The sequence below is a fragment of the Lynx rufus genome, unplaced genomic scaffold, assembly GCF_022079265.1.
Source record: "Lynx rufus isolate CCGP_SWC_20201006 ecotype Redwood Valley unplaced genomic scaffold, mLynRuf1.p SCAF_7, whole genome shotgun sequence".
In the NCBI taxonomy this organism is placed as follows: Eukaryota; Metazoa; Chordata; class Mammalia; order Carnivora; family Felidae; genus Lynx; species Lynx rufus.
Window position 1 is genome coordinate 79,656,393 of NW_025814889.1, and position 15,209 is coordinate 79,671,601.

General features: G+C 45.4%; 1 protein-coding gene across 2 annotated transcripts in view; it reads left to right on the forward strand.

Moving 5' to 3' along the window:
- Positions 1-332: 332 nt before the first annotated feature.
- SP1 (Sp1 transcription factor) overlaps positions 333-15,209 on the forward strand; it is a 48,479-nt gene continuing 33,602 nt past the window's right edge. The window contains exons 1-3 of one of the 2 annotated variants that reach the window (XM_047067225.1): positions 333-543; positions 9,578-9,732; positions 10,050-11,565. In XM_047067225.1, the coding sequence (XP_046923181.1) occupies positions 9,592-9,732; positions 10,050-11,565 (1,657 nt within the window). In that variant the 5' untranslated portion in view covers positions 333-543; positions 9,578-9,591. Of the gene's footprint in view, positions 544-8,419; positions 8,536-9,577; positions 9,733-10,049; positions 11,566-15,209 lie in introns of those variants that run through there. The other variant, XM_047067224.1, reaches the window with a different exon arrangement.

Below are 15,209 nucleotides of genomic sequence, written 5' to 3' on the forward strand. Positions count from 1 at the left end.
ATTATCATGTCCACCAAATTAACAATCATTCCTTAATATGTAATACCCAGTCCTTATTCAATTTTTCCCAACTGTCCCCAGGACGTCTTTTTACAAGTCATTTGTTCAAAACAGGATCATGTTGCATGTGACTGTTTTGCCCCTTAACTCTGTTTTTTTTAGCAAGAACAGCCCTTCTTCCTCTTTTTTCCAGGCCATTGACTTGTTGAATCAACAGTCAATGCCCTGTAGAATGTCTTACCTTTGGGATTTTTCTGATTTGTTTCTTTCTGTTTCCACTTACTTTGTTCCCCCAGCCTTCCTATTTTCTGCAAACCACAGATTAGATCTAAACACTTCTTTAGGTTTAGGTTCAATATTGGAAAGAATACTGGTAGGTGATGCGGTGCTCTTCAAATTGCACTACATCAGGGACACATAATGTGCATGGCTGGCGGCCTGACTCCGTGTTTTTGAAGCTGGGAGGAGGCGAAGCCTAAGGAGTCAACCCTCTATGGACCCAGGAGCTGAGCTCTGTCTGAACCCCAACCTCTGTGGCTGCTGGTATGTACCATCACAGAGTGGGTGGAGGTCAGGGAGGAGGCACAAAAAGGTTAGGAGACTAACCAGGCAAAATTCCCCAGGATTGGGGGTGGGACCAATCTAGGACCTGTTCACCGTGTCCTGCATTCTCCTCTGTGAAGAGCAAGAAGCCTTCCTTTTTAGCATTGAGCCCTTCCGTGGTGAGCCTGGTGATGGTGTGGCTCAGAGAAAATTCCTGACTCTACTAGCTCAGTTTTTCTTTTTCCCTGGCTTCCAGATCCTGACTTATGATACTCTTTAATTGCTTTTAAACTTTAGAATGTCAGTGCTGGAAGGAGCCTTGTGCATCCTCTAAACTAGCCCCTCACCGAAGAATTTCCATTCTTCCTTAGAAACAGCTGCATACTAGATTGAAACCAGGATGTACAGTTTATTTCCCCAGACTTCAATCACTTATACTCCATCTCCATAATTTTTGACATTATCAGGTTCCCTTGTTCCATAGTATACCATTAATTTTTATTTTTTTCTTAAAAAAATTTTTTTTAATGTTTTTATTTATTTTTGAGACAGAGAGAGACAGAGCATGAGCAGGGGAGGAGCAGAGAGAGAGGGAGACACAGAATGGGAAGTAGTCTCCAGGCTCTGAGCTGTCAGCACAGAGCCCAACTCTGGGCTGGAACTCAGGGACTGTGAGATAATGACCTGAGCCGAAGTCGGACACTTAACCGACTGAGCCACCCAGGCGCCCCAATTTTTTCTTTATCATAACAATAACACTTGTGAAATGATAGGTTTGATACATAATTCAATTTATTTGTCAAGTTCATTCCAAGAACACATACAGAAAACTTCACATTCCATCAGTAGTAGGTGCACCACACTTTGGGAAAATGCCAGAGAAGTAGAATTGGTGTCTGGGAGTTTCACTCTGCCTTGAGACCTTAGTTGGGCCCACTTCTGAAATCCTGAATGTATTTCCTAATCATTAAGAAGGAGATATACTATCTATAGGTGTTAGTCACTAGTCTTGTGAGTGACTGAGTAAGTTCTTCCTGAGAGACTCCCAGGGACCTTTGTCCGGGCAAGTCTGAGCACCTGCAGTGGTGGGGGAGGGGAGAGCAGAAAGAAGGCAGGCGTTGGTAAAGGTTACCTCTAAGCTGGGCATCAGCATCAGGACAGTGGTGGGAAAACCCCTCTTAGAGGCAAAAGTCTGTGAAGCTCCTGCCCTCTCCCACCTTTCCCTCTCCACCATCCTCCAGCCACCTCAGGAAGGAATGAACAGGGTGTTCTAGGGCCTTCCTCTCACCCCCCCCCCCCCCCCAGGAGCCACCCACTCGCCCTGGGGACAGTGCAAACTTCCGGAAGAAGAGAGAAGTGAGGTGTTAGGCCTCTGCGAACTTCAGCTGGCTTCTGGGCCCAAGGGAGGGAGGGCAAAGCAGGAAGGAGGGGTTTGCGGTTGGGGAGAGCCAGAGGGTCCACCCCTCTCCGGAAACTGGGGGTGGAGAGGCCCAGCCCGGCCCACACCAGACATCCAGCTCCAGGCTGGGCCCGAGAGGCCGGCAAACCCCACCCCATTCCTCTGGGCACCTCGTGGCCCAGGCGAGTTTGTTTATGAATCCGCCTCCCTCCTCCCCCAGCCCGGCCCTCCGCCCGCCCTCAGGGTGGCCCCAGTTCTGTGGGAGGGGGAAACCGGGCCAGCCCCCCTGCCTTCTCCTCCTCTTCCTTCCTCCAGCTTCTGTCCTGGGTGCCCGGGTAGGGCAGGCCTTTTTTTCCAGTCCTCTTGCGCCTGTCGGGGCCATTTTCCTTTCTGGGAATGGAAAGCCGGGGGTGGTGTGACTTTCGAATCTGGACTCTGGAGGGGACTCAGGACGATTTATCCCAGGAGAGGAAACTGCTTCATTTTTGCTGAAAGAGTACTTTTTCCTTTAATTCTCTTTTAGTGCTGAACTAACTGCCAGGCAGGACCCCAGCTACCCTTGGGGTGCAGAGGTCTGGGTGGGGGTGGGGGTGACTGGTGGATGAATTGGCATTAAGCACTGGCACCCTTCCAGGTCTGGTGAGCTGAGGATCCCTGAGGAGCCTGAAGGGTTTGGACATTTTAGGAGAGGGAAGTGTTTTGATTATGTGTTTGTTTTAAGTCCAAGGAGTCCGTAGAGGTCAGATTTATATGTTCAGAAAAGCTCTCTGTTTGCTCAATTTGGGGTTTAAGCTCCTCTCTGAGCCTTCCTGGTACCTGAGCCTGCCTTCTCTAGCTTTCTAGAATGCAGATGGATTGTAGAATTTAGTCTCAGCCATTCCTCCTCTTCTTCCCCACCACCTCAAACCACCTCTGCTTTTATTTGCCAAACTGTCTTCAAGCTCCAGTGACCATCAGCTGGGTTTAAAGTCAGGCCTGTCATCTTGCAGCCCTCTTCAGAAAAGAGAATACTCAAGAAGTTTGGGCCAGAGCTTAGCTCCAACAATAACTAAATTCTTTTCTTGACCATGCCTCCCAACTCTCATTCCTTCCAAGCCTTTCTTCCTCCTCTAGGGCTTTCAAGACCACCAGAGCCACTGACAGGTTGCCAGACTGAACGGAGGCCTTCCTAGTACAAGCTACAGACTAGGCAGGGATGAACCACAATACTTCTCAGACAAGGAAATAGACATAGCAAAGGCACAGAATGAATCCTTTTAAATAATGATAATAATAAATTTATGGATTTCTTATCAACAGGTTCTGGGCATCCCAAAGAAATCACACTTGTTATAGTTCTTTTCTTAGGTGTTTTTTGTTTGTTTGTTTGTTTTTGTTTTTGTTTTTTGCCTTTCCAGGGCCTTGAAAAGACTGAGGGATGTGTGTGATGATCCACCAAGCTTCTCTAGTCACCATTGCACTTCAGATGACCTTAGATAGCATGATGCGAAAACTCTAGGCTTGTTTTCTTGCTCAGAGAGAAGCTTTCTTGCTCAGAAGACTGTTGATACTTTATTATCTTATCAGGGACTCTCTCTTACTTTTTCTTTCCTAAGCTCCTTTATCCTAGAGTAGGCACAACAGGTAAAAAAAAAATTGAGTCTGTTTTGTACTTAATAGCTGTAGTCGTAAGCTGACTTACGACTTGAGAGGGAAGCTTACAATGATGGTGTAAAAGGAAGGTTTTGAAATATCTGCGTATTTTAATTTGTAAAATGTTCCCAGTTTTGCTAAGTAGGAATTCTTTTTTAAATTTGTTTAGTTTTTTTAGTAATCTCTACACCCAACGTGGGGCTCGAACTCATGACCTGGAGATTAAGAGTCCTACACTCCACTGACTGAGCCAGCCAGGCACTTGGAGTGGGAAATTGATGAAAACTAGAGTGACTTCAAAATCAGGAAGAATGATTTAGTTTGTAAAAGGCAAACAACTAAATGTGGAAGGTCAGTCCTTGGTATTGTATTATCTGGAGACCTATTCAGGATTTTGGGGACTAGGCTTCTTTCACTTAAGTGTTTTTTTCCTGGGTATCAATTCTATGCTAGGCCCTGAGGATACAAAGTGAAAAGGTGTATGGCCTCCATGTTGGGGTGGAGCCTGCTTAAGATTGGCTCCCTCTCCTTTGCCTCTCTCCCCCCAAATAAGTTAATTTAAAAACAAACAAATCAATTAATTAAATAAAAGCAAACCTAGAGGAAAAAAATTCAATAGTAAAACAAAGAAAATGGGTGCCTGGGTGGCTCAGTCAGTTAAGCATCCAAACTCTTTATTTTGGCTCAGGTTGGTGAGATCGAGCCCTGCATCAGGCTCTGCTCTGACAGCGTGGAGCTTGCTTGGTGTTTTCTTTCTCTCTCTCTCTCTTTGCCCCTCCCCGTTCTTGTGCTTGCACGCACGCACACATGCTCTCCCAAAATAAATAAACATTTAAAACAAAACAGAAAAACAGACAAAACAAAGTGAAAAGGCATCATCCATGCCCTCAGTCAGGATGCTTTATCTAGTTGGATAGATATCTAGTTGGAAGAGATTGGATATTTAGATACCTCTAATGGAGGTATGTAAAAAGAGCATAGTGGACAGAGTATCCAATACCTGGGGGAAGTAGGAAAGACTTCATAGAAGTCGTTCTTATTGAAGAGAAGAGAAAAAGTTTGGTAGCCCAGGAGGGCAAGCTGAGTAAATTGTGTTTCTGGACATTGAAAACCCAAGAAAGAATGCTTTGTGGGAAGAGTCCAACAAAGAACAAAATGAAAGGTAAGACTGCAGTGGACAGTAATGGAGGATGAGCCTGAATAAGGGCAGGCAGACCACTAAGAGTCTTGACTGCCACCCTGGAGTGTTACCACTTAGTACATGTACTATTGTGATTGATTTTGAAGTAAAGCATCTCTCAAATGACCCATCCGTGTTGCTTTTCAAACACAGTCATTAGGAGTTATTGGAATGATTTCACAAATGGTTATGTAGACTGACATTGGCATACATGGGATTTGAGAAAACTTGAAATAAGTTATTCATTTGAAAAAATGTATTTTAGTTTTGGAAAAAATAGAAATTATTTTAGTTCTGTTTAAATAAATTTTGTTCAGGTTTTCAGAGATGAATTGGAGATGGATCATACCCCTTTGTTCTCTTTTTAAAAATTTTTAATTTTAGAGACCAAGCAGGGGAGAGGGGCAGAGGGGGAGAGAGAGAATCTTAAGCAGGCTCCATGCTCAGTGCAGAGCCCAACATGGGGCTCAGTCCCAGGACCCTGCGATCATGACCTGAGCTGAAACCAAAAGTCCTATGTGCAACTGACTGAGCCACCCAGGTGCCCCCCATTTTTTCTCTCATCAGTAAATGAGCATATGTGTAAGACATCTCTCACTAGCCAGATTGGGAATTCTGTCTGGTCCTGAAGAAGCAAAAAGAGTGAAAAGGATGAAGGCCCTTGAATGTCTGAGTCTAAATCTAGACCTTTCTCTCAGTACCTCAGAATCAAACTCTAGTTCCCATTTCAGGCATAGACCAGATTTGAATCATGGGGAAAAACACAATCTTTGGAACTAAATAACCATCATAATTTAACTTAAGTACTGGAGCCTCAGTTTTCTCATTTGCAAAAGGGGATGGCAATTTAAATTAATTGAAAGGATTAAGTCAGAGAATACATACAGTATATACATGAAATGTTCTGAAGACTGCTCTCTAATGTTAGTTCCTCCCCCCACCCCTTCAGCAAGTTTAGGTGTGGTCTTTCGATGAATACACTAAACAGCTGTTAGAATCTCCAGAGCTTGGTTTACAAAGATGACTAATGCAGTTTCTAACCTCCAGGAAGTTTCTTCCCTTCTGGAAGTTTCTTCTCTTCCAGTTTTATCCCTTAGTGTTTCTTAAACTCTGGCTTAGGGACTAATCACTTGAAAGAACTAGTTTTTAGTTTAAAAGAATCACTTTTAAAGAACTTTAAAAATACATATTCTCAAGCCCATTCCAAAGAATCTGATTTGATCAGTCTGAGATGGAGACTAGGAATCTCTTAATTTAAAAAAAAAAAAAGTTTGAGAGAACAAAAGAGAGCTTGCGCATGACTGTGTGTGCAAGGGAAGGGCACAGAGAAAGAGAAGGAGAGAGAGAGAGAGAGAGGGAGAGAGAAAATCCCAAGTAGGCTTCATGCTCAGCGAGGAGCCTGACACGGAGACCGTGACTTGAGCCAAAATCAAGAGTCCCATGTTCCCCCGACCCCCGACTGAGCCACCCAGGCATCCCCAAAGCAGCCCAAAGGATTTGGATAGAGTCTGTCTGATATTATATTTTGAGAATTTTGATCTAGAGGTATGCTATTAATTGTAATGTAATGTGATGTTTTATATAAAGGTATGCAAGAGGATAATGCCATCTGAGCTGTCATGGAAATTAGGGCAGGAATTTTTTTCAGGAGCTAGAGGAGAATACAAAAGTGTTTTTGAAAAACTGTGTATATACTCATATATACATATGTAATGGTTAGAGCAGGCATGCTTTATTTGTTTTAAAATCTACAGTAGACTTTTTTTTGGGGGGGGGGCGCCTGGGTGGCTCAGTGGGTTAAGCATCCAACTTCGGTTCAGGTCATGATCTTGCCATCTGTGGGTTCGAGCCCCGCGTCGGGCTGTGTGCTGGCAGCTCAGAACCTGGAGCCTGCTTCAGATTCTGTGTCTCCCTCTCTCTCTGCCCCTCCCCTGCTTGCTCCCTGTCTCTTTCTCAAATAACAAACATTAAAAAAAAAAAAATTAAAAAAAAGTCTTTGTGGGATTGTTCCGGGTTGGAACCTGGCGCTACAACTTACTAGCTTCGTGACCTTGGGCCAGTTATTTCCCAGCCCAACTTTCTTATAAAATACGTAACATCCTACTACTATCATCTTCCTTGTGAGAAGGACAGGAGAAATGGGAAAGCCTAACTGACCTTAGGCCCCTGACACGCCCCAACAACCGCCTCACCTTATTCAGGCCCTATCCAAAGCAGCAGAGGCCTGTTTTAGGGAGATCCAGACCTTAAAACATGACAACGTATCGCGAAGCGCTGGATTGTAGATAACGAAGTGACAACACGTAAGTGCTACAGAGAATGACCTCGTGGCAATGACAAATCACCCAGGCCGCCTCCACCGAAACCAGGAAAAAGGAGGGGTGGGATGGAAGGCCAGAAACTCAGGTGCCTCGGGAAAAAATCTCCTTTAACTTTGTGGTTGCGAAAGCAGGAGCTCTTTATGCTTGGATGGTATTTGCAATGAAGGGGAGAAAAAGGAAGTGGTTTGCAGGGCATTCGCTCTAGGTGGTTCTCCAATGCGCTTCGCCTCAGACCAGCTCCTGGAAGGTTAACCCCACAGCAATCAAGCAGTTAGCACCTTTGGCTGGGAGAACTTAATAAAATGGCGCTAGATGGGAGTCTCAAAGCCCTCGCGAATGGTCAGTTCAGTATTAACTGAGAGCGCGTTGCCAGATTTCGTCGCGCCCGCACCCACAGGGCTTACACCCACATTCAGAGGCATCCGCCCACCCCGGGAAGGAGTAGACTTGAGAGGCACTTTTAAGAGCGGTTAAGCGAAGACTCAAACGAGCCCTGGTGGCCAGGCAAAACCGAGCACCGAATGTCGTGGCCCTGACACTTGTGGAGCAGAAGGGCTCCACTGAAGCGTGCCACCTAATCACTGCGAAGAAGTCCCCTGAGGAGGGCCAAAATGGCGACGGACTCCTCTTGGCACAGCCCTGCTCCCTCCCCCACGTCGGGAGGTTCCCGTAACGCCCATTGGCCAAGTTGGAGGCGGTGCCTGGTTTCCTTCGCCGCCTCATTGGACTGAGTGACTGAGAGAGACGCCAACGCTTCTCTGCCCACTCCAGAATCCCGCCCTCAGAGTTCATTCGGCGTTTAATTGGCTTTCCGTTCGCGTCAATTTGCGTCCTATCGTGTCTTTTTTTCAGTGTTAATCCAATCAGAACTTTCCTGGCTGCCCGCCTGATTTCTGATTGGTTTTGATCAGCTTCATCCTATCCCATTTCTGCCTACTTCTTACCACCTCCCACCAGGGACTTTGCCCAGGCATGTCCAGAGTTCTGGTTGGTCGTTATTCTGTCATTCCAATCAAAGCTCTTCCTATCCCTACCGCTCAGAGAGCCCGCCTGGCGGCTGACTGGTTTCTTTCCAAGCCTATCATCACCAGCTCCCGCCCACCCTCACTTCCTGCGTCTTTCATTGGCTTTAAAAACTGAGAGGGCGGCCTCCTTGGGCGGACACCCGGCACGCAACTTTGTCTTACACGCCTCAGAGCGCAAGCGAATCTTGCCATTGGACAGCCTGCCCGTCCTTCTTCTTCATGTCCCTCCTTTCTCCCTCCCTCATTGGGCGGGGCAGCAGTGAAGGGGCGGGGCCGAGGCCGGGCTTGTGGCGCGCTGCTCCCTCCTCCTTACCCCCCCCCTCCCTGTCCGGTCCGGGTTCGCTTGCCTCGTCAGCGTCCGCGTTTTTCCTGGCCCCCCCCAACCCCCCCGGACAGGACCCCCTTGAGCTCGTCCCTCAGCTGCCACCATGAGCGGTAAGGATGAGTCCACTCCACGCTTAGGGGTGGGAGGGGAGTGAGGGGGCGCGCGCGAGGGCCGACCGGGCGGTCCCCGCCGTGAGGGGGGGCGGGCGGGAGGCGGCGGCGGCGGCCTTGGTCCCGCCCGGGGCGGAGGGAAGGGAGGGAGAAGGGGCAGTGGCGGGGCCTGCGAGAAAGAGGGGGATGGGCCGCCCGCCCCGGGGGAGGGGGCAGCGTGGCCTCGCCCGCCCCCTGCCCGCCCCGGCCACGGGGGACGGGCCTTACCCCCCACTATTCGGCGGCCCGCCTGAGGCTCCTCCCGCCGGGGGCTGGAGCCGCGGGGGCGGCCCGAACAGTGCAGGCCCCGCCCGGGCCAACCGCCTCCCTGGTCCGCCCTCTGGTCGCCGCCTGCCCCAAGGCCCTCCCCTCCCCCCGTAGATTTCCCCTCCCCCCCACCGTCCCGCCCTTTCCACGCCCCTCACCCCGAAACCGCCCTTTCCCTCTAGGGCCCGCCCTCTGTCTTCCCCGAAAGCTCCAGATTCTTAACCCCTGGACCCCTTTAGCCCCTTTAGCAGTATTCACAAATGTTTCCTCACTCACACTTTTTGTTCTTTTTACCTTGCCCCTCTTCTATTGTTGCTTTTTACACTTGAATTTTCTTTCTCCATATCCTTTGACCCTAATTTTAGCAAGATTTCCATCCACCCACATGTTGTTTTTTGCCTTACCTATCTATCCTTCTCCTTTTTTTCCCCCCGGGATACTTTTTTATATTTTGAAACTCTTTGAGCATGTCCACTGCTCCTCATATTTCCTATACCCAAAGCACATTTTCAATGTTTTAGGAGTTTAATTTTGTGCAAGGGGGAATTGAGGCCCAGTTTTAGCATTACCCAGCCTAGTTTATGTTCTGTATGTCCTACAGCTGTCCCTTTTCCAAGCCACTTTTTTTTGTTGTTTTTTACGTTAGTGCTTTAAACCGTACTGATGTTTCTGTTTTATCATATCATTTTACCTTTTTTCTTTCTCCAACTTTAAGTTGTTTGTCTCTAATTTTTAGACCAAGATCACTCCATGGATGAAATGACAGCTGTGGTGAAGATTGAAAAAGGAGTTGGTGGAAATAATGGGGGCAATGGTAATGGTGGTGGTGCCTTTTCTCAGGCTCGAAGCAGCAGCACAGGCAGTAGCAGCAGTGGAGGAGGAGGAGGGCAGGTAAGTGATAATCAGGACAGACTGGGGGACATGTTAAGAGAATGTAAGTTTTCCTGGATGATTACTGTTTCACAGAAACATTTTTAGGAAGGGGCTGAACCATTTTGTAGCTAGGGACACAGATGATTGGGAGATCCCCTCAGATGAGAATTTCAACAGTGTAGATGGGGCAACTTTTTGTTTCTGTTATTTTTCCCCATTCTTTGCACCTTTTGGCTGTTTATTTGTTTTATACTGCCCCCTGGGCTGGCAGCTGGGTGTCAGTGAACTAACTCCTTTCCTTTCCTATCCTTTCCTTTCCTTTCTTTTCTGGCCAGGAATCCCAGCCATCCCCTTTGGCTCTGCTGGCAGCAACTTGCAGCAGAATTGAGTCACCCAATGAAAACAGCAACAACTCCCAGGGCCCAAGCCAGTCAGGGGGCACAGGTGAGCTTGACCTCACAGCCACACAACTCTCACAGGGTGCCAATGGCTGGCAGATCATCTCTTCCTCCTCTGGGGCTACCCCTACCTCAAAGGAACAGAGTGGCAGCAGTACCAATGGCAGCAATGGCAGTGAGTCTTCCAAGAATCGCACAGTCTCTGGTGGGCAGTATGTTGTGGCTGCCACGTCCAACTTACAGAACCAGCAAGTCCTGACAGGATTACCTGGAGTGATGCCTAATATTCAGTATCAAGTAATCCCACAGTTCCAGACCGTTGATGGGCAACAGCTGCAATTCGCTGCCACTGGGGCCCAAGTGCAGCAGGATGGTTCTGGTCAAATACAGATCATACCAGGTGCAAACCAACAGATCATCACAAATCGAGGAAGTGGAGGCAACATCATTGCTGCTATGCCAAATCTACTCCAGCAGGCTGTCCCCCTTCAAGGCCTGGCTAATAATGTACTCTCAGGACAGACTCAGTATGTGACCAATGTACCAGTGGCCCTAAATGGGAATATCACCTTGCTACCTGTCAACAGCGTTTCTGCAGCTACCTTGACTCCTAGCTCTCAGGCAGTCACTATCAGCAGCTCTGGGTCCCAAGAGAGTGGTTCACAGCCCGCCACCTCAGGGACTGCCATCAGTTCTGCCAGTTTGGTATCATCACAAGCCAGTTCCAGCTCCTTTTTCACCAATGCCAATAGCTACTCAACAACTACTACCACCAGCAACATGGGAATTATGAACTTTACCACCAGCGGATCAGCAGGGACCAACTCTCAAGGGCAGACACCCCAGAGGGTCAGTGGGCTACAGGGGTCTGATGCTCTAAACATCCAACAGAACCAGACATCTGGAGGCTCTCTGCAAGCAAGTCAACAAAAAGAGGGAGAGCAGAACCAGCAGACACAGCAACAGCAGCAAATTCTTATCCAGCCTCAGCTTGTTCAAGGGGGACAGGCTCTCCAGGCCCTCCAAGCAGCACCATTGTCAGGGCAGACCTTTACAACTCAAGCTATCTCCCAGGAAACCCTCCAGAATCTCCAGCTTCAGGCTGTTCCAAACTCTGGCCCCATCATCATCCGGACACCAACAGTGGGGCCCAATGGACAGGTCAGTTGGCAGACTCTTCAGCTGCAGAATCTCCAAGTTCAGAACCCACAGGCCCAGACAATCACCTTGGCCCCAATGCAGGGCGTTTCCTTGGGGCAGACCAGCAGCAGCAATACCACCCTTACACCCATTGCCTCAGCTGCCTCCATCCCTACCGGCACAGTCACTGTGAATGCTGCTCAGCTCTCCTCCATGCCTGGCCTCCAGACCATTAACCTCAGTGCATTGGGTGCTTCAGGAATCCAGGTGCACCAGCTTCCAAGCCTGCCCTTGGCTATAGCAAATGCCCCAGGTAAGCCTCCAATCTTTTATATTAATTTCCAGAGCTAAATAGCATCTTAACTGCAACCGTTGGGTCTAAGGAAGGAAATAGACACTTTTGTGGGTGACAGTTTCTTGAGGGCAAGTTGATTAGAGAAATGGCAATGATTCTGTTTAAGTCATTTGGAACTGACTTAACGGAAACTTTTTTTCAGTTAATCTCATGAGAAAGGAGCACTTCTGGGCAGCGTCCCTGGGGTCACTGTACTTCCAGTGCCTTTGGTGCTACAGAACAAGGGTCGGCAACTTTTTCTGTAAAGGGCCAGATGGTAAATATTTTAGGGCTTGTGAGACATGTAGTATTCTTTTTGTTTTGTTTTTTTTTTTTTTGCAACTTTTTAAAAACGTAAAACCATTCTTACCTCAAGGGCTTTATTTGGCGTACAAGCCCACCCCTTTGTAAGATAAGAATTGATTATAAACTTGACCTCTTTGTATGACAGTTACTAAATAATCAGATATTTCTTATGAGCTGTAAGTCTTAAGTGAGGGAAAAGTGACGTAGTGGATTCCAGAAGAATTTTTAATGAAATAAATTTCATGGTTAATTTTTAGTTAGCTAGAGTATTCTATTTTCTGAGCAAGCCGGTTAATTAAAGTTTAATTTTTTAAACTTCTGGTTACCTTAAAAGTGGAATCCGTCTGCCTCCCCTTACACTAATGTATATTTTCAGTAAGCTTGCTGGGTGGTTCTGGTACTTCCTAGATGAGAAAACCACTTCCTAGACTGCTTTGAAAGTAATGTATGGTTGAGAAGGGAGGGTAGAGAAAGGGAGCATGGCCTGGAATGGAGTGGGGAGGTGGAGTTGAGAGGAGTTAGGAATAAGGAGAGCATTGAAGGGAAAAAGAGCCCTTCGGGAAGAGGTATGTATTGGAATGTATGTTGAATCAGTTGACCACAATATTCAATTATTCATTTTGAACAGTGTTTCACTGTTGGTTAATTTGAAATTTGAAACGTGTCCATTTAAAAAAGTGAAAGTCTGTTTAGAATTTTGTCATTTTAAATTCTGTGGCAATAGAGCTAATCTTTAATAAAGTACAAGAAGATGATTCTATAGATTTTTATATTCTGCCATGATATATAAAAATTATGATGGGAAATAGTTTAATGTCACCAAACTTCTAGTTCTGTTGGAATACATGTGGGTTTATGAATTGTTTACTTTTTTTTATTAGAGTTCTCAGTTCATTTTTTTAAAAAGTTTTATTTAAGTAATCTCTACACCCCACATGGGGCTTGAACTCATGACTCTGAGACCAAGAGTTGAATGCTTTTCTGACTGATCAGCCAGGTGCCCCAAGTTCTCATTTCATTTATACTGGTTTTTACATTAAAGAGGATAATAAATAGCCATATTTCCTGTCTCCTGCAGTTTTGGAAAATGGTGATGGGGGGGGATCTGTTCAAGTTCCCTAACTTTTTTACATTCTTGAGGTCATGTTTAGAATGATGACATTTTGAGCCTTAAGATAACAATTTTCTTAATAAATTGGAGATCTTGGAATAGAAAGTTAGAGCTGGAAGGGGCCTAAGAAATCATCTAGTACAACTGTCTTATTTTCTAGAAGAGGATGTTGAGGTATGAAGAAGCAGTTAAGTGGCCAGACTACAGCCAGAGCTAGGGCTTGTGGTTAGTTCTAGTCTAAGGCATTCCCTGTTAGTTTTAACTTAGGACATGAGAGATCTTTAGATCGTTAAAAATGTTTTAGAAAAGCTGTCTTTGCTTCTTTGAAATTTAATGTTCTAGAGTTGGCCAAGTGTTTTATAGGCTAAAAATTATGATAGTAGAAATGGGAAAAAGTTAATGAAAACGAAATTCAGCAGCCTGGAAAATTAGACACTTTGCTGGATAACCTTTACTAGCATGTTTGTTTTCTCTTTGCTCTTAGGTTGTTCTATCCAGCAGTTTTGCTCTTTGTCAAAGGAAGGCAAAACTGCGAGATTGTTCCAGTTAGTAATAATTTGGATCCTTGCAATTTTTAAAAGGTTTATAACTTAGGCTCTGGAGAACAGTTATGAGGTACTCTCATTGCTAAATCATGCTCTGGGGAAGCCTGCCATTTAATATGTCATAGGATAGGGCTACCTAGCTATTATTGATGGTCTCTGAGCTCAAGAAAATGCATGCCTTTCTGTAAAGTAGCAGCAGCTTGACATTCACTAATGAAAGAATGAGCCTCTGAAAGGCCATTTTGTGAGAGTTGGGATTGGTTGCTTCATTAATAGTGGTTTCTGAAGAGAAAAGTTTCCTTCTTTCTGGTTAGTCTTCTGCAACATTTTTTTCCCCTTCAGTTGATCTAACTTTATCCTTAATGAAAGCTAATAAAATCGTTTCCTAGAAGCCTTAATGCTGTTCAGCAGTTGCCTGGCTGCTAAAAATGGCTCATTTTACCCCCTTACTGGTATATAGTGATTTTACTGGAAAAGCTCAATCTTTTGCCAGTATAATGTAGTAGAAAGAGCATTGAATGTGAAGTCCTGTTGTGAGGTATAGCTTGGTGGATAGATACATAGCATTCTACAAAATGAGACTTCATTACATGGTTGTGGAAGCCTGCAGCCTCCTTGGTGTTCACTTTGTTTACTTTTATTATTTTTAAAAATCATCTTTTAGAAATCATTTAAGCTCCCCTGTTGACTTTCACTGTTTATTTTTGTTTGCTGAATACACAGGCAAAAGCACAAACTTAGAACCAAAGTAAGCCAGCCATCTCAATATCCTGTGTTTTTTATGGCTCAGCCCCTGGTGGGTGGTAGTGAGGAAGGGACCACCCAGTAAACTAAGTTTAATTTCTAGACAGTGAAATGATCTATGGGCTCCGAGGGGTTTTTGTTGTTGTTGTTTTGTTTTGTTTTAAGTTATCTGCAGCTTGTTTTGTTGTCTTTTAAATCAACACCCTTTCCTCTCATTTTGTAGTTACACTCTCACAGATCTTGTTTTTTTTTTCCAGTTTAAAGCTTCAGGTTTTTTCTCAGACACTGCTATGTCCTGAAAACTCTTCTACCAGGTTGGGGGGTGGGGGTGCAGCTTTGAAAGACAGTTTGTATGACTTCGTGGGAGTTCTGCCTAATAAAGAGTTCAGGGCTGGTCTTTGGCAGGAGAATAGAACATATTTCCTTGATGGCTATAATTCACTCAGGCAAATTTCAGGCACTAAAAATAAAAATTTCACATCTGCTTGGTTTTATCGGGGTCAGGAAAATGTCTTCTCTTAGAAGTTAAGTTAAATGTGATACCAGAGTTAGTTTGCCAACAGTGTCGCTAAACTTGCGGTCAGATTGCTGAGACCTAATTTGTTAAAAAGTTGCATTTTAGACTAGGGTACCTGAACAATGTAAATGGATTTAGCTGATTTGAATGTGTTTAGAATTATTCTAGGGCAAAAGATTAAATGAGATAATTTTCTTTTTTAAAATAATACACTTTATCAAATATAACATCACATGTTTCTGCATCGTTTGCCTTTTTTATCTAATGTTATATTTGTTTCTGAAGGTGATATTAGTGTTTTTAAGTAGATTTCAATTTAAGTAGAAAAGGTCTCCTTTAAAATCTAGGTGCCTTCATTGATTTGAAAAGAATGAGAAGACAGTCCTCAGACCTTGTCAGT